Source organism: Cetorhinus maximus, chromosome 2 (genome assembly GCF_964194155.1).
Source record: "Cetorhinus maximus chromosome 2, sCetMax3.hap1.1, whole genome shotgun sequence".
Taxonomy (NCBI): Eukaryota; Metazoa; Chordata; class Chondrichthyes; order Lamniformes; family Cetorhinidae; genus Cetorhinus; species Cetorhinus maximus.
Window position 1 is genome coordinate 10,151,447 of NC_135880.1, and position 19,287 is coordinate 10,170,733.

Here is a 19,287-nt window from a genome sequence, read left to right on the forward strand (position 1 = left end):
CCTCACACAGCTCTGCTCTTCAGAGATGTATTACATTGGCTTGGTAAGATTCACCAGGTTATGGGGATGACTGGGCAACAAATGGTAACCCTAGAGACACATTGTGACATAATGTTATGCATTGAAAATGGGTGAACATGAAGCCATGGTTGACTGTTTTAAGTACTGAAACTAAGGTATTCCTATGTGATAATATAAATTATCTGTGAAAGTCTCTAAATATGGCGTCTTTTGCTTTGAAAGCTCAATCTCCCTCTTCATGTTCTGAGTCCAAAAATGGCCATTGTCATGTACCCTCTGTGGCTGAAAGACTGTCATCTGTTCCAAGCCCCTGTTAAATGCAGCTCTCATGCCAGCCCCTTGGAGGAGGTACCTCCCCTCTTCCTCAGACCATGAGTGGAGGAGGAGTTGAGCCTGATTCCCACCATAGCTGTTATTGGTATCTGAGTAGCAATTGTGTGAGCTCATTCTTAATTCCCCATAAAACAGGTGAGTTGGACTCCTGTCAGATGTCAAAATTAAAAATCTGGAGCAGGAACCAACAATATCTCAAACCTGCCAATCCTGGTTTCAGCAAGAGTTGGCTAGCAATCTGCTGGCCGGAAGCAGGTTACTCATTTAAATATTATAATTAGGCTGTGTGCCTTCATTTTAACCATTATTAACATTTAACCAGAAGCCTCAGGAAACTCGGCAGCTTAAATGAGGCAAGGGAGCTGAATCCGTGAGCCAAGTGAGGATCTGACCACCATCACAATCAGGACCTCTCTCCCATCCTCCCCTCCTCCCAGGACACGTCTCAAACTCACTCTGATTTAATTTCTCTCACTTCTCCAATAAACCCACTTGCTCTTGTAGGCGTCAGCCCTGTAAAACGGGCTTCTTTTCCGAAAGGACTTCAGACTGTCTGTGGGCAAACCCCTTGCTTAAAGGAGCCCCACAATTAAATTCAGGTATCCCGTTCTTCCTAATTCCTGACTTTACAACAGCCTCTGCACCGCCAGGACTTGTGTGCCAGTAGACTTTCAGAGGCCTCAATCGCCTGCTCATGGTGGACACAAAAGAATCCCATGGCATTATTCGAGCAAGGGCAGGTGAGTTCTAATGACTTGCCCAAGTGAAGCAAATAGGTTCTTGTGCTTTATAAATAGAGGCATCGAATATAAAAGCAGGGAATTTATGCTGAACGTTTATAAAGCTGTGGTTGGGCCATAATCCAGCATTGCATCCAATTCTCTCACCATACTTTAGGAAGGAATTGGGAGTTCTTGAGAAGGTGTCGAGGAGATTTAACAGAATGGTTAGTGATGAGATAATTTAGTTATAAGGTTAGGTTGGAGAAGCTGGGGTTGTTCTTCTTGGAGCAAAGGAGGTTGATAGAGGTGTACAAGATTTTGACAGGTTTAGTTAAAGTAGACAAATAAAAACTATTCCATTAGCTGATGATACAAGGACGGGGAACACAGATTTGAAGGTTTGGGGTAAGAAATGCAGAGTGGGATGTGAGGAAGAACACAAGGGTGGTGGAAATGGAGACTTTTTATGACTTCAAAAGTAAATTGGATGGCATTTCAGGGAAATAAACTTGCTGAACTATGGAGATGGAGTGGGGGGGAAATGGGGCTGACTGGTTTGCTCTAGAGAGCTGACATGGACTTGATGGGCCAGATGGCATCATTCTGCACTGTATAGACTCTGACTGTATTTGTACCTCAAACACCTGGTCCTTAATTTCTGTTGTTGTGGGACCTTGCTGTGCACAAGAAACTATACTTTCAAAATTACTTTAGCTCTGAACAGTTTTGGGTTGTGTGTATAAATGCACGTCCTTTCTTAGAAGGCTGGATGATCTAAACCGGTTCTCGTTATTTTCCAGCCTTTTCCTAATCCCATGAACATTCTAGTACACGATTGCATTTTGCCAGTAAGATGGTCTTGCTAATCTTTGCAGATACAGACTTGTGTTTCCTGGCTACTTTATGCAATGGAAGTGAGCTAGCTTCTACAGATGGTGTCTTGCAACCTAGAGCACATTTGTGAAGCATGTTGAAAAAATGTGTGCATTTTTTTTTACTGCTAGGAATCTCTAAGATAAGGATCAAGGGAAGGTAAATGCAGTTAAGATACAGATCAGCAGGAACTGACAAATTGTGGAACAGGTTCAAAGGACTGGGACTAATTCCTGTTCTTATGTTCTATGCCTTTATGATCCAAACCTTCAAGTATTTTTTTAATTTGAGCTGTGCCATTGTGCTGGACATTGCATAAACTGTCAATGGGATTATTAAATTTAAGAACAATTACCTGGTGAGAAGTGTAAAATGCAGATGTAAAGTTTTTTTAGCAGGTATATTTTTCTCTCTATTTTGAGAGACTGCGTTTGTCCCACCCAGACCTTGGTTGGCTCATGGTTCTGCAAGGGCTAATCGCCCTTCCTCATCCAAATGCCCAATTTCATGTTTTTTAAATGTTTTATTTCCTGTCTTTAGTCACCATTTGTGATTCTTTAAGCAGCAGGTGATCTGATCCTGAACTCCACCGCTGCCACTCTTCAGCCACCTGCACAACCAGTGTGACTTACTTCACCCAGTTATCCCATTTTCCTGGAGGAAGTTGCCAGCATGGCCACTGCCTGGGAAGTTCAGGAATTTTCTAAATAACTGCAACAATGTGATAACCTTCCTTACGTCAGTTTGTGCTATTTGGGGCAGCATCTGCTCCACTGTTATGGTGCAGTGTCACTGTAATAAGTGCCAGCGGCCCAGTGGGTAGCACTTTTTTGCCTCTTAAATCAGTAGGATGTGGATTCAAATCCCACGTAAAGACTTGATAATCTCGGCTGACACTCCAGTGAAATGCTGAGTGGGAGGTGCTCGCTTTCAAATGAGATGCTAAACAGGTGCATCATCTGCACTTCCCTCTCCAGTAAACATAAAAGTTTCCATGCCACAACTTCAAAGAAGCCCGGGGAGCACACCTCGTGTCCTGGTCAATAATATTTGTCCCTCAACCATCATCACTAAAACAGATTTTCTGGTCATTTACCCTATTGCTGTTTGTGGTATTTTGCTGTGCATCAATGAATGCTGTGTTTTCAATGCTACAACAGTGACTACACTTCAAAAGTACTTCATTGGCTGAACAGCACTTTGACAAGTCCTGAGGTTGTGAAAGGTGCTATATAAATGCAAGTCTTTTTTTTTCTTTTTAATACAGCATACCCCCATGTCCTGCCCTGCTGCAAAACATCTTGGTAGATTGTCTCTTCTAAAGCATTGTCAGCTTTATCAAAGATACTGAATCTCATTTGACGGATCAAAGGACATTTTAGTACTAACTATAAATTAAGGGAAGCCAGATCTACAGAATCTACAGGCAAAAGACATGTGGCCAATCAGAAGTTAAGCATTGGGTCAGAAGACATCCCTTGAGTTTAACTGATGAAAAGCTTTTAAATCTTCTCAACTCCTTGTCTTAATTTTAATTTCAGAGCACAATGAGCACAGTAAGTACTAATACTCACTTATTTAGCAGTTGATGTCCTAACTTTACCACCTCGTGCACTGCAATTGAACCCACACCTCAGGTTTTTTGGTAATCAATAAATGTTCCTTTATGCTTTTTGTAATTTGAAGCTGCCAAATTCACCATTTCAGAGATCTGCGTGAAACCTATTTTATGGGATTTGTTTTGTTTTGGAATGTGGGCATTTATTGTCCATCCCAGATTGCCCTTGAACCCACATTGCTGTGGGTCTGGAGTCACATCTAGGCCAGACTTGGTAAGAATGGCAGATTCCCTTCCCTAAAGGACATATAACCAGTGAACCAGATGGGTTTTTACAATAATCGATGATAGTTTCATGGCCACCATTACGGAGCCTAGTTTTATATTCCAGATTTATTAGTTGAATTTAAATTCCACCAGCTGTCATGGCGGGGTTTGAGCCCATGTCCCCAGAGCATTAGGCTGGTCCTCTGAATTGCCAGTCCAGTGACATTAGCACGACGCCACCATCTTCCCTATGATGTGTATTTATATAATCACCTTGCCTTTTCTTTAATCGCCCTCATACTGAACTCCTGCCCCAAGAGATCCATTCCTGGTGGCATCACAACCATGCACACTGTCAGCTGAGAGTATTGAATAGATGGTTAAGCTTGACATCGAACTATAACTGCTTCCCCAACCGTACAAATAAAAAAATATATAAGTTTGAGAGTGATGTGGTTCAATCTGAAACTGGGGCCTTTAATTTAAACAAAGCTGATCACAAAGATATGTGGGCCAAGTTGGCTGAAGTAGATTGAGAAATTGGGTTAAAAGCAATGATGGTAAATAAACAATGGCAAATATTTTAAATAATTCATAATATTCAAAGAATATACATTTTCTTGAGGAATAAAAATTCCACTGGAAAAGTGCTATAACTGAGGCTAAGTAGAGAAGCTAAGGACAGTATTAGATTAAAAGAGGAATCTTATAATATTGCCAAAAAAGTAATAATCCTGAGTATTGGGGGGGTTTTTGAATAATCAGTTGATATAGGGAGGGATTAGAATGAGAGTAAACTCGTAAGCAATGTAAAAACAGAAGAGCTTTTTACTTTTTTTTTTAAAAATCAGAAGTAAATGTGGGTTCCTTAGAAGCATACAGGAGAAATTATAATGGGGAATAAGGAAATGCCAGATATTAAACAAAAACCAACTACTCTGAATGCATATAGATATTTGTATGCAGCTAATTCTTACTGCACAGAATTTAACCACCTCTGGCCTTTTACATTTTGGATTAAACCCATTTATGTTTGTATGTATGGATGTTCTGATTAGAAACAGAATATTCTAAATCTGTCAACACTTAAAAATATACAGCCTCTCTACCACAAGATCTGTCCCTTAATGCTGTATTTTTGGTCAGCTGCTACATCCTTTGAACCACGTCACTTTCTCTCTTGTCAATGATATTTGCTCACTCTTATAATTGTATATAGCAAGCAGTTGTAATCCAATAAACAATGTCACAAGGTCAGATGAATAACTTCTTTGCTTGCCATTTGTTCAGAAAATCAAACAGTGCCGGAGGAGTCCATTCAGCTCATCATGCCTGTGTCAGCTCTTTTGCCAGAGCTTTTTGGCTAATCCCACTTCTCCTGCTCTTTCTCCGTATCCTGCAGTTTTTTTTTCAAATATATATCCAGTTCTCGTTACTGTCAAATCTGTTACCACCACCCTTTTCAGGCATTGCATTCCAGATCATCATAACTTCCTGTGTAAATAGGAGAAAAATTCTCCTTCTGGTTCTTTTGTCAGTTATCTTCTGTGTCCTTTGGGTGGGTTGGTAAACCATGGAAACAGTTTTTTCCTGATTTACTCTTATCGAGCTACCACGAGTTTGAACACATCCATTAAATCTCCTATTCACCTTCGTACTCTGAGTAGAATAATCCCAGTTACTCTAATATCTTCACGTAGGTCACGCCCTTTTCCCCGATATTGTTCTGGTAAATCTCCTCTGCACACTATCTGCACGGGATAGTGAAGAATTGAAAAAGACAGACCATTCTACCCAATGGAGTTTCCCCTTGGAGTACGACTGGTCCAGCTGTGCTCTGAAGGTCCCTAAAGCTTGAACCTTTGCTCTGCCCCGCAGTGTATTCCAGGCATTCACGTGAAGGATTTACTTCTGTCACTTGGCTGAAGTTTATATTTTCACCATCTGGTTCTTATTTGAAAATAATAATATAGTCTGAAGTTGCCTTCTTTTAAGTCACTTAACGTTTTCTGTACTTTAATAAGGCCCCTCATTAACCATGTCCTCACTAAACTGCAGAAATCAAGTATTTTGTTTCAGGGAAAACTGAATTCTGGATTGGCTCTGCCAGGAAAATTTTTTTGTTTTGTTTAAAAAATTGATCTTATTGAAAGCAAAGGTTGCAGATCATGCAATTGTCACCTAGCCTGCTTTATATTTTCAGACACACAGAAAACGTCGGATGATGCCTTCTCAGCAATCCAGACGGGTGCGCCGACAGCGCAGATCAGAACCGGCAGAACCAGAGGCAGAAATCGTAGAGACTGGTAAGGAGCAAAGTTTGTATGTACCAAACATTTTGTGGGTGAGATCAAACCAATGAAAGATCCTTACTGTGGAAATGCTCAGTGGTAAAAGTGACCACTAGTGTTCAATTTGCTTTCGCATTGAGTGGACCAGTCCACCTTAAACCAGACCCTCCTGGTGCACAGTTCACATTGGGCTTGCTGACACCTGAGTGAAGCAGGCTTTGAAAGTAGCATGTGCAATATTGCATTGATGAGTGCGACAAATATTTACTCTCTTCTTCAAGGCACTGTAAAAACCCGATGCATAAGCTCTGTCTGACCATTGCATGTACTACATCCTGATGAGTTAATGAAATTCATGTAGGAATTTTCTGCTTGTGTTTTTAGAGTTTGAGTAAAAATGTAGCTTATTTGAATAGAGACCTTTGGCTGTAAAGATAATGATTAGTCTTGTGAATGGTTGGAACACAAATATGTAGAGAAAATGAAAGGGGTTGTTTTGTTACAGTGGGTGGAAGAGAAGTTTTTAACTCTGCATTTAAGTACCTGTAATAAGTTGAGCTTGATGGGCAAACTTCCCTTTACCTATTTAAAAATTTTGATTGAATGATTTGTCCTCTGCTTCCTGTTCAGTGCAGATCGTTTCAACCTGTAAATGTGAGACTGCAAATCCTGCACTAGTGAGCAATATTTTGCCACTTTCGTGTAAACATTTATAAAGCAGCTGCTGCCTGGTTAAGATGTTTTAGTAATGGTTATTGCAAGACAGATGGAAACTGTTCCACAAAAATACCATCTACCCGCCACAGATGCATAACTGGATTTAAAAAAAAACAAAGTAGGGTAGAGGAGGGGGGGTAGAAATTATACATAAATATCAACATAGACCATAAGGGTGTCTATGCTGCATGCAAGCTTCCTCCCACCCCTTTACATCCCACTATCAGCATATCGTTCTATTCTTTTCTCTCTTTAGCTTCCCCTTAAGTACACCTATGATATTCGTCTCAGCTCCTCCATGTGGTAAAAGGTTCCACATTCTAACCAGTCCCTGGGTAAAGACGTTTCTCTTGTATTCCATATAGGATTTATTACAGTAACAACTTCCATTTATACAGTGCATTTAATATGACATGTCACAAGGCACTTCACGGGAGCATTATAAAACAAAATGTGCTACCAAGTGCATAAGGAGATAGCAGGTCAGATGACCAAAAGCTTAGTCAAAGAGGTAGGTTTTAAGAAGTGCGTTAAAGGAGGAAAGCGTCGTACAGAGGTGGAGAGGCTTCGGGAGGGTATTCCACAGCTTGGGACCTAGACAACTGAAGGCATAGCCACCAATAGCGGAGCAATTAAAATTGAACATGCTCAAGATGCCAGAATTGCAGGAGTGTCGAGATCTTGGAGTGCTGTGAAGCTGGAGGAGATTACAGAGTTAGAGAGGGGCGTGGCCAAGGAGGGGATTTGGAACAAGGATGCGAACTTTAAAATCAAGATATTGCTTGACCAGAAACCAATGTAGGTCGGTGAGCACAGCGGGGTGATAGGTGAAATCGCTAGCTAGGGAATGGAGTTTGGAGCGGGGACTGAAAACAATGACTGCAGACTTTCCAATATTAAATTGGAGGAAATTTCTGCTAGCCCATTACTGGATGTTGGGTAAGCAATCTGATAATTTAACCACAGTGAAGGAGTCAAGGGAGGTGATAGAGGGATAGAACTAGGTGTTATCAGTGTATGTGTCAGAGACCTGGACAACGTACAACAGATACTTAAAATCCTTGGAGAAGTATAACCAGCAAAGCCTCCACAAAATTCTGCAAATTTAGTGGCAGGATTGGCACTCTATCAGTATCCTCTCAGGCCAACATCCCCAGTATCAAGGCACTGGTTATGTTTAATCAATCACGTTGGACAGTCACATCGTCCAAAACAAGCCCTCTACTCTGAAATTTGTCAAGGCAAGCGATTACCAGGAGGGCAGAGGAAACATTTCAAGGACATCCTCAAAGCCTTCCTGAAATAATGCAATATCCCCACTGATTTGTGGGAAACTCTTGCTCGAGACCACCCAAACTGGAGAAGAAACATACAGGAAGGTGTCAAACATTTTGAATGCCTCCAACAGGCCCAGGTGGAGGCCAAGCACAAATAGCATAAGGAGCATACCAAAATCAGAGCATCCCACCTGACCCATCAAACACGACCTGCCCCACATGTGGCAGAGTGTGCGGATCCAGCGTTGGACTTTTTGGTCACCTCAGGACCCACAACCCCAGAGTGGAAGAGAGTCTTCCTCACTCGCAAGGGGCTGCCTTAGAAGATGATTATCAGTGTACATGTGGGAACTGATGTTGTGCTTTTGGATGATGTCACCAAGGAGCAGCATGTGGATGAGAAATAGAAGGGGGTCCAAGGATGGATCCATGGATAGACACCAGGGGTAAGGTGCGTTCTTCGCCATCACCATCCCTGGGTATGTCCTGTCCCACCGGCAGGACAGACCCAGCAAAGGTGGCAGCACAGTGGTATACAGTCGGGAGGGAGTTGCCCTGGGAGTCCTCAACAACGAATCCAGAACCTATGAAGCCTCATGGCATCAGGTCAAACATGGGCAAGGAAACCTCCTGCTGTTTACCACAAACTACCTTCCCTCAGCTAATGAATTAGTGCTCCTCCATGTTGAACACCGCTTGGAGGAAGCACTGAGGGTGGCAAGGGCGCAGGATGTGCTCCGAGTGGAGGACTTCAATGTCCATCACCAAGAGTGGCTCAGTAGCACCACCACTGACCAAGCTGGCCAAGTCCTAAAGGACATAGCTGCTAGACTGGGTCTGCGGCAGATGGTGAGGGAACCAACAAGAGGGAAAAGCGTACTTGCCCTTGACCTCAGCAACCTGTCTGCCACAGATGCTATCCATGACAGTATCGGTAGGAGTGACTACCGCACAATCCTTGTGGAGACGAAGTCCTGCCTTCCCATTGGGGATACCCTTCATCATGTTGTGTGGCACTACCACTGTGCTAAATGGGATGGATTTCAAACAGATCTCGCAACTGGAGACTGGGCATCCATTCGGCACTTTGGGCCAACAGCAGCGATATTGTAATCAAACATAATCTGTAACCTCATGGCCTGGCAAATCCCCCACTCTACCATTACCATCAAGCCAGGGGATCAACCCTGGTTCAATGAAGAGTGCAGGAGGGCATGCCAGGAGCAGCACCAGGCATACCAAAAAATGAGGTGTCAACCTGGTGAAACTGTAACACAGGACTACTCGCCTGCCAAACAGCATAAGCAGCAAGTGATGGACAGAGCTAAACGATCCCACAACCAACGGATCAGAGCTAAACTCTACAGTCCTGCCATATTCAGTCATGAATAGTGGTGGATAATTAAACAACTCACTGGAGGAGGTGGCTCCACAAATATCCCCATCCTCAATAGTGGGGGAACCCAGCACATCAGTGCAAAAGATAAGGCTGAAGCAATTGCTACAATCTTCAAGTGGATGGTCCATCTTGGCCTCCTCCAGAGGTCCCCTGCATCACAGATGCCAGTCTTCAGCCAATTCAATTCACTCCAGGTGATTTCAAGAAATGGCTGAAGGCACTGGATACTGCAAAGGTTATGGGCCCTGACAATATTCTGGCAATAGTACTGAAGACTTGTACTCCAGAACTTGCCACTACCCTAGCCAAGCTGTTCCAGTACAGCTATAACACTGGCATTTACCAGGATATGTGGAAAATTGTGCAGGTTATATCCTGTACTCTCAAAGAAGGGCAAATCCAACCCAGCCAATTACAGCCTCATTAATCTACACTCGATCATAGGAAAGTAATGGAAGTGGTCATCAACAATGCTATCAAGCGGCACTTGCTTAGCAATAACCTGCTCTCTGGTACCCAGTTGGGGTTCTGCCAGGGCTACTCAGCTCCTGACCTCATTACAGCCTTGGTTCAAACATGGACAAAAGAGCTGAACTCCTGAGGTGAGGTGAGTGTGACTGCTCTTGACATCAAGGCACCATTTGACCAAGTGTGGCATCAAGGTGCCCTAGCAAAACTGGAGTCAATGGGAATCGGGGTGCGGGGGGGAGAAAACTCTCCGCTGGCTGGAGTCATACCTAGCACAAAGGAGGATGGTTGCGGTTGTTGGAGGTCAGTCATCTCAGCTCCAAGACACCACTGCAGGAGCTCCTTAGGGTAGTGTCCTTGTCCCAATCATCAGCTGCTTCGTCAATGATCTTCCTCCCTCATAAGGTCAGAAGTGGGGATTTTCGCTGATGATTGTACAATGTTCAGCACCATTCGCGACTCCTCAGATACTGAAGCAGTCCATGTCCAAATGCAGCAAGACCTGGACAATATCCAGGCTTGGGCTGACAAGTGGCAACCTGCCACACAAGTGTCAGGCAATGACCATCTTCAACAAGGAAGAATCTAACCATCACCACTTGACGTCCAATGGCATTACCATAACTGCATCCCCCACTATCAACATCCTGGGGGCTACCCTGAAATTGAACTGAACTAACCATACAAATACTGTGGCTGCAAGAGCAGGTCAGAGGCTAGGAATCCTGCGACAAGTAACTCGCCACCTGACTCCCCAAATCCTGTCCCCATCTAAAAGGCACAAGTCAGGAGTGTGATGGAATGCTCCTCACTTACCTGGATGAGTGCAACCCCCACAACGCTCGAAGCTTGGCAACGTCCAGGACAAAGGCCACTTGATTTGCACCACATCCTCAAGCATTCACTCCCTCCATCACTGACGCACAATAGCACTGCAGGAATTCACCAAGGTTCCTTCCACAGCACCTGACTCAGAGCTGAAGGATTCGCTGTTGAAGCTTGACCTGGATGATGGGACAAATGTTTGCTCTGTTATATCTAATTTTCTAATATCAATCTCTGCCACTTCCTACTGGATGAGAGTTCACATTGTTAGGCTGTCTGTAATTTGACCCAAATTCCACAAGGTCCAGAAAGTAGGAGGTAGGAATAAGAAAAAAAAAAATCACTCTTGAGGATTAGAAGTGATCTTTTTCTACTGGACCATAAGACGTAGGAGCAGAAGTAGGCCATTTGGCCCATCAAGTCTGCTCCACCATTCAATGAGATCATGGCTGATCTGATGATCCTCAACTCCGCTTTCCTGCCTTTTCCCTATATTGGCACAAAGAAACCCCAGGAGGAAATTTAACCCAAGATTTTAGAATTATCAAGTTTTGATGTGATGAATGGGGAAAGACACTTTCTCTGGTTGGGGTGTTTGTGATAAGAAATCATTACTTTGAAGCAATCACAAGATTGAAGGGAAAAATTAGGAGAAATTTCACCCTTGAACATAGAAAACTAAAGGGTGTGATTTAGAACGACTTATATTTTGACGGGAAATTGACCATTTGAAACACAAGTCGCAGTCTAATTTAGTGATGTTGGTTGAAGGATAAATATTGGTCAGGACGGTGTCTTCCAGTGCCATGGGATCTTTCACCTCCATCCGAGAGGGCAGGCAAGGCTTTGATTTAGTGTTCCAGTCTAAGGGACAGCAACTCCAACAGTGCAGCATTCCTTCTGTACTTTATTGAACTGTTAGCTTGGATTACATGCTCAAATCTTTGGATTTGGACTTGAACCCACAACCTACTGTCTGAAGCGAGAGCTATACCATCGAGCAACAATTATCATAAGCTTCACTGTGTGAGCTCCGCTTGGACAGTTATGCTGATGTAGAAATAGTGATGCTTGGAAATGGAAAGTTGTTACGTTTCCTAGAATTGACAACCCACTCACTGAGCATGTTGAAAATGAGACTTACTGTTTAACTCATATGTAAGCCACACTTGGTCTTGGGGAACTTCAGCCTGTTTGCAATTTAATTATTTTTGCATGGGGAATACGAAAAGTTTAGGATGCAGCTTACGTGGAGGTATGGTCTCTGTATCTATATAGTATTTCTGTACTGTAATTATTGTATATTTACCCATGTTTTTAAGCTTTAATATGTTTTTAAATCCAAACTTAATTCTCAGAGCATTCTTTGTTTGGTCGTCTCAGGTGCGGAGGTAGTTGACCTGACCTGTGAATCCTCTGAACCTGTGGTTGTCGACCTAACCAATAATGATTCCGTTGAGGTAAGTGGTGATGAGCTCAACTTCTCTTGGCTTGTCACATTTGCAGTGCTTGGCTGGCTGGCCTGTAAATTGATTTGGAGATAGGTGTGAAGACTGAAAGAGAAGCTTTCAGCACAGGAACAATATTTGTTGGAGACTTACAGTTCGTCGAGCCCCGTCTCTGCCCCCAAAAAACCCTTCAAACTGACTGAAATTTAAAAAATGTTTTAGTGCATGTTTCTCACCAGTTTTCATGACTCAGAACTGGTGAACGTTATCATTCAAGGTATGGTGTGTTTTCTGCCTTTCTTGCAGTCTTCAATGTTGTAATTTGGTCGACTGTTTTAAGTACCAATATCTGGTGGGGTGGATGCACAACAGTAATCTGTGCTCCTTCAGTAAAGAAGAACTTCAGTTATTCGACCCTTCTCCCAGTAATTCCAATGTGACAATTTTATATGGGCAGTTTCCATTGCAAATGTTATGTCATTTGAGCAATTCCATTTTAAATTAAGAATCAATAGCCCCTCTTAAAATGGGAACTCAATTGCATCTATGAACCCTTCCCCAATTATTGTCTCACCTGCTTCAGTTGAAGACAATACTTGTTATGACTCACTTTGTCTTGCCACTGAGTTGATTTGTTTGTCTGCAAAAAAAGACTGCTTTCATTGATGCAAGTTTCATGCTATGTCTATTTGTTGTCACTCTCAGGTTCCTTTTTTTTTAAATGGTTTCCAAGTATCTGCCAACCCTGCTTTTGCAAATTACAGTTGACTTCTTGTAAGCTTGTCTGTTACAAGTGTGTAATACATGGAGCAGCATTAAGCCTTCGACCATTTGCTCCCTGTTCATCTCAGATTTTTAAGAAATTAGCATTAAGTGTCCATTCCAGCTCCTGGAACTTACCTCACTACCTAAATCATTGGAGGACTTCCCCTCATGGACAATGCAAACCCAGAACTTTTAAATTGTGCAGTAGTTATGTTGCAGGTCTAGTAATTTAGAGACTTGCACTACTAACCCTAACACACAAGTACAAATCCATTGTCAGTTTGAGAGTATGAACTGAGTTTTCTAAAGAGCTGTCAGAATGTTGTAAAACCCAACTAGTTCATTGTCCTTTTTGAGGATGAAATTTACTGCCAATACCTGGTCTGGCCTAGTATGACTCCAGTTCCACATGGTTGATTCTTGATTGCCCTCAGTGGCCCCAGCAAGTCACTCAGGGCACTCAAGGAGTGGGCAAAAAAACTCTTGCCTTGCCAGTGACATCCCCATTGCAAATGAATAAAAACTATCCTCATTTGACTTGTTAAAGTTTACCTCCTTGCATTAGGGAGACTTACAATGCAAAGCACTCCGAGGCCCTTAATAAATGTTACAAAGCACTGTATTTTAAGCTGCTCTACTTTGTTTCTTCAGGATGTCATTAGTTATTGATGAGCAGTCAGTTTGAAGAACTGAAAACACAACTACCTGTTCTTAGTTCCATGAACATTTTAGTCCTGTTTGATTTCACCCTTCACTTATTCATTTGCATCCCACTGAAATGAACTTTGCTCCTCCTGGTTCACAGATCCAAACACTGGTGGAAAGAAAGTACAGTATCTTTTTGCCACCGTGTTCAGCGATGCAGATTTACTGTTTGTTATCCTGAATCTGTAAATGAGTTCTCTAGTTTGGCATTGTTTTCTCTTCCCTGCTAATCGACAATACTCGGCAGTGCAGAGAAATGCTGGCAGTGGATCGTAGAACAAACCTACAAACACCGTGATTAAATTTACATTTGCTGCATCTTGCCTTGTCTAATCTACTTCTCTCTCTTTATTTTCAACATAACCTTGTGCATTGTCCAGATTGTGGATGAAGGTGAGTTCAGCAAATGAAAAAAATTCTGGTTTATTCTGTGTACTCTGCAAAAAGCCTGAACACTTGTTTGGGGAAAGAATGTGAATCAACTACTAGTTTCCAAGTATTAGTGGCAGCACACACAAACTGTGCAAATTGCTTGTTTCATAAGAACTAAGAACAGGATTCGGCCCCTCTAAACTGTTGCACCATTCGATAAGATCATGGCTAATCTGTGGCTCAACTCTACTTTCCTGTCTAACCACCACCCCACGCCCCCATAACCCTTGACTCCCTTGTCTATCAAAAAACTAACTCGGCCTTGAATATATTCAGTGACCCAGCCTTCACTGCTCTCTGGGGAGGAGAATTCCATAGACTAACGGCTCTCTGCAAGGAAAAGTTTCACCTCATCTCAGTACTAAATGGAAGACCACTAATTTCTAAACTGTGTCCCCTAGTTCTAGACTCCCCCACAATGGGACCATTCTCTCAGCATTCACCCTGTCAAATCCCCTCAGGGTCTTGTATATTTCAATAAGATCACCTCTCATTCTTCTAAACCCCAATGAGTATCGGCCCAGCCTTCTCACCCTTTCCTCATATGATAACCTCTTCATCACAGGAATGAATCGAGTGAAACTTCTCTGAACAGCTTCTAAAGCATTACATCCTCTTTCAAATAAGGTGACCAAAACTGTACACAGTATTCCAGATGCAGTCTCACTAAGGCACTGCACAGCTGTAGCAACCCTTCCCTACTTTTATATTCCATTTCTCTTGCAATGAATGCCAACATTCCATTTGCCTTCTTAATTACTTGCTGTACCTACATACTAACATTTTGTGATTCAAGCACCAGGGCACCCAGATCCTCCTGTACCATTTGAGTTCTGCAATCTCTCTCTCCATTTTAATAATGTTTTCAATTCTTCCTTTCCCACATTAGATTTCATCTGCCAGTTTTTTGCCCACTCTTTGTAGATTCTTTATGCCTTCTTCACAACTTCCTTTTCTCCCCACCTTTGTGTCACCAGCAAAATTTAGATACCTTAATTCCTGTGTTGGGGTTCCTATGATTTCACGCACAATAACTACAGACCAAAAGTAATGAATTATGTCAAGTGCTTTGAGATGTTTGAATAAAATGATTGAGGCACAGCATAAATGCTAGCTGCAATTTTAATCTAATCTCATCATTTTAATTAATCTGTTATTGATATCGTGGTGGTTCCTGAGCCTGAATGTGTTAAATGATCAATAATCCCTATTAAATGGGGAAAATGCCTTTTTGAGCCAGTTAGTAACAGTCCAATCCCTTTTAAAAATCCTACAGGTTAAACATGCAGCTCATTGAATAATTCAGCATTATATGTGACTGCCTCTCTTATCCCCTTCTCTCAAAAGCAAACTGTTAATAGATGTGAAAATTAGTTCCTTTTTCAATATGGAACATCCCCCTCCCCCCAGCCCCTGCTGTGTACTCTTTTATATCCTGTGAAAATTGACAATAGATAAATTCACTCAGTTGATTTTTTTTTTGGCTCTACATTGTTCTAGTTTCATTTGAATTAGTTTGCCCTGTGTTGTTCACAAAGAGATTGGGGTGAAAGGCTTTCATCAGTAGAATCCTTGCTTTGTAAAGTGCTAACATTAAAGTGCAAATATCACTGGCAAAAATGTTGCAAGCTGGAGGGAGAGGAGAAGGGAGTGCGTTCTTCACAAACTGGAGGACACACTTGTCCTATTTTACTCCCAAAAGCAACTAGTGAGTTTTTTTGAAATATTTTTAATTTAACAGATCTAAGTAACAGCAGAACATTCTGCACATTGTCCTCTGCAGATCTCTCCTCTTCAAATAGTCAGCCAAGTTCTGCTGATGATCAGCCAGGCAGAACGCAGTCAGACAGCTGTATTCTCTGCAGTGACGAAGAAGATGCCAGAGCAGATGGAAGCAGCAGCCTGTCTGTAACAAGTGCAGCAGCAGTACCTCAGGGAAATCATCTTCATCCTGCCTTGTGTAACAAAGGCTTAAGGTAAAAGAAAGAAATTGCATTTTTGCAGCACCTTTCACAACCTCAGGATATCCAAAAGTGTTTTCGAGCCAGTGAAGTACTTTTGAAGTGCAACCACTGTTGTAACGTAGGAAGCCTTATGTGACCAATTTGCGCAAACCCCTACAATCATCAATGTCTAATGACCTGATCATCTATTTTGTGGTGATAACTGGTTAAGGGACAAATACTGGTTAGGACACAAAGGTTAGGACACAAAGAGAATTTCTCCATTCTTCATAGTGCCATATGGGAACTTGCATTTCCACCTCAGAGAGCAGGCGGGGCCTCACTTTAATGTGTCATCCAAAAGCAAACTTCTGACAGTGCAGTGCTCCCTCTACCAAATTGAATTGTCAGCCGAGATTGTGTGCTTGTGTTTCTGTACTGGGACTTGAACCCACAAGCTTCTGATACTAAGGCAGAGTGCTACCTACCGAGCCACAGCAGGCATCAAACCAGCCCTGGTTTTTGTGTTCTTATCCTAGTTGAGTCCCGAGAGGCACGCTATCTTTTGCATCATTGACTATTTCCCATCTGCGTGGGTGGGGATAAGCAACCTGATTTCAACCCTCTGGCAGCATGTGAAAAGGAGCTACCTTGTCCTGCCACATGGTAGACCAGTGAGTGCTAGCTGGCAGTTTCACTGAAAGCACAGACAGACTTGATTTTCTTTGAAATCTTGTGATAGCCCACTGACCTATTGGTGGGCCAGCATTTTATGCCATGACATCACGCAAAGAGTTTAACTGTGAAATAATATAACCGTCTTCAGCTGCTTCATCAATGACTTTCCCGCCAACATAATGGCAGAAGTGGGGATGTTCACTGATTAAGAGTGTTCAGTACCATTCACAACTCCTCAGATACTGAAGCAGTTTGCGTGTGCATGGAGCAAGACCTGGACAACATTCAGGCTTGGGCTGATAAGTGGCAAGTAACATTCATGCCACACAAGTGTCAGGCAATGACCATCTCCCTTTGGTGTTTTAGCAGCATTATTATTGCTGAAATCCCACCATCAACATTATAGGCGATACCATTGATCAGAAATTTAACTGGGCCAGTCATATTACTGGCTACAAGAGCAGGTCAGAGACTGGGAATTCTGCGACAAGTAACTCGCTTCCTGACTCCCCAAAGCCCGTCCACCATCTACAAAGCACAAGCCAGGAGCGTGATGGAATACTCTCCACTTGCCTCGATGAGTGCAGCTCCATCAGCACTCAAGAAGCTCGACACTATCCAGGATAAAACAGCCTGCATGATTGGCACCCCATCCACCACCTTCAACATCCACTCCCTCCACCACCAGCACACAGTGGCAGCAGTATGTACTATATACAAAATGTAGTGTAGCAACTCATCAAGGCTCCTTCAACAGCACCTTCCAAACCTGTGACCTCTACTACCTAGAAGGACAAGGGCAGCAAATGCATGGGAACACCTCCACCTGCAAGTTCCCTTACAAGTTGCAGAACAGCCTTAGCTGGAACTAATATCACTGTTGCTTCAATGTCACTGGGTCAAAATCCTGAAACTCCTTCCCTCGCAGCAGATCGGGCGTACTGATATTCTACATCCCTGAGTGTTGAAAGAGGTAGCTAGGGAGATAGTGGATGCATTGGTGATCATCTTCTAAAATTCTATAGACTGGAAGGAAGGAAATGTCACCCCACAAGAAAACAGGGAACGACAGACCTGTTAGTCCTACATCAGTAGTAGGAAAATTGCTGGAAGCTGTTATAAAGAATGTGATAAATGGGCATCTAGAAGTAATAATGATTTGATTGGGCATAGTCAACATGGATTTATGAATGGGAAATCATGTTTGACAAACCTGTTGTAGTATTTTGAGGATGTTACAGAATTGAGGAAGGGGAGTTAGTGGATGTAGTGTACTTATATTTTCAGAAGGCTTTTGATGAAGCCCCCCCACCCCACACAAGGTTGTTTAGCAAAATTAAAGCACATGGGATAGGAGATAATATACTGGCACGAATTAAGGATTGGTTAATGGGCAGAAAATGGAATAGGAATAAACAGGTCATTCTCGCTGACTAGTGGGTGGATCAGTACTTGGCCCCTAGCTGTTCACGATACATATCAATGATGTGGGGACCAAAAGTAATATTTCCAAGTTTGCAGATGACACAAAGGTCGGTGGGAATGTGTTGTAAGGTAGATGCAATGCGGCTTCAAGGGGATTTGTTCAGACTTTGAGAGTGGGCAAGAACATGGCAGATTGAACACCATGTGGAAAAATGTTAGGTTATTCACTTTGTTGGAGGAACAGTTATACAGAGTATTTCTTCAATGGTGAGAGATTAGGAAGTGTAGATGTACAAAAGGACCTGGGTGTTCTCGTCAATAAGTCACTGAAAGCTAACGTGCAGGTGCAGCAAGCAATTAGGAAGGTTCATGGTGTGTTAGCCTTTATTGCAAGAGGATCAGAGTACAGGATTTGCAAAGCCTTGCTTCAATTGTATAGAACCTTGGTTAGACCGCACCTGGAGTACTGTGTGCAGTTTTGGTCCCCTTACCTTAGGATGGGTATTATTGCCATAGGAGTGCACCAAAGGCTCACCAGACTTGTTCCCAGGATGGTGGGACTGTCCTATGAAGAGATATTTGGGAAATTGGGCCTGTGTGCTCTAGAATTTCAAAGAATGAGAGCTGATCTTATTGAAACCTACAAAAGTCTTAAAGGAATAGACAGGGTAGATGCAAGTAAGATGTTTCTCCTGGTTTGGAAGTCTCAAAGCAGGGGGCACAATTTCAAAATAAGAGAAAAGACACTTAGGAGAAATCTTTTTACTCAGAGGGTTGTGAATCTTTGGAATCCTGTACCCCAGAGAGCTGTGGAAGCTCAGTCATTAAGTAAGTTTAAAGCGGAAATTGAGTATTGCTGAAAAAAGACATTTTGCCGAAGCTTTTCATCTTGCGCTCATCACAACAATTGCAAGAATACCAATGTCAGGGGAAGCAACAACTTTATACTCTCAGAATCACATAATTGCTATGGTGTAGAAGGAGGCCATTTGGCCCATAGTCTGCACCGGCTCACTGAGCATTTTTACTTAATGCCAATCTCTTGCCTTTTCCCCATAATATGTATGCTGTATGAGAAGAGAGTGCTGATTGTTTGGCAAGTGGACTCTGATTGGTAGAGGTGTTGCCATGGAGAATGCA

At 42.6% G+C, this 19,287-nt stretch overlaps 1 protein-coding gene across 4 annotated transcripts in view; it reads left to right on the forward strand.

The window, feature by feature from the left end:
- LOC144692208 (E3 ubiquitin-protein ligase RNF4) overlaps window positions 1-19,287 on the forward strand; it is a 61,361-nt gene that overhangs the window by 30,076 nt on the left and 11,998 nt on the right. The window contains exons 2-7 of one of the 4 annotated variants that reach the window (XM_078560782.1): window positions 490-609; window positions 3,217-3,505; window positions 5,978-6,080; window positions 12,135-12,211; window positions 14,050-14,062; window positions 15,885-16,077. In XM_078560782.1, coding sequence (XP_078416908.1) covers window positions 3,497-3,505; window positions 5,978-6,080; window positions 12,135-12,211; window positions 14,050-14,062; window positions 15,885-16,077 — 395 coding nt within the window. In that variant the 5' untranslated portion in view covers window positions 490-609; window positions 3,217-3,496. The remainder of the gene's footprint in view (window positions 1-489; window positions 610-3,216; window positions 3,506-5,977; window positions 6,081-12,134; window positions 12,212-14,049; window positions 14,063-15,884; window positions 16,078-19,287) is intronic. The other 3 variants (XM_078560806.1, XM_078560790.1, XM_078560798.1) reach the window with 3 other exon arrangements.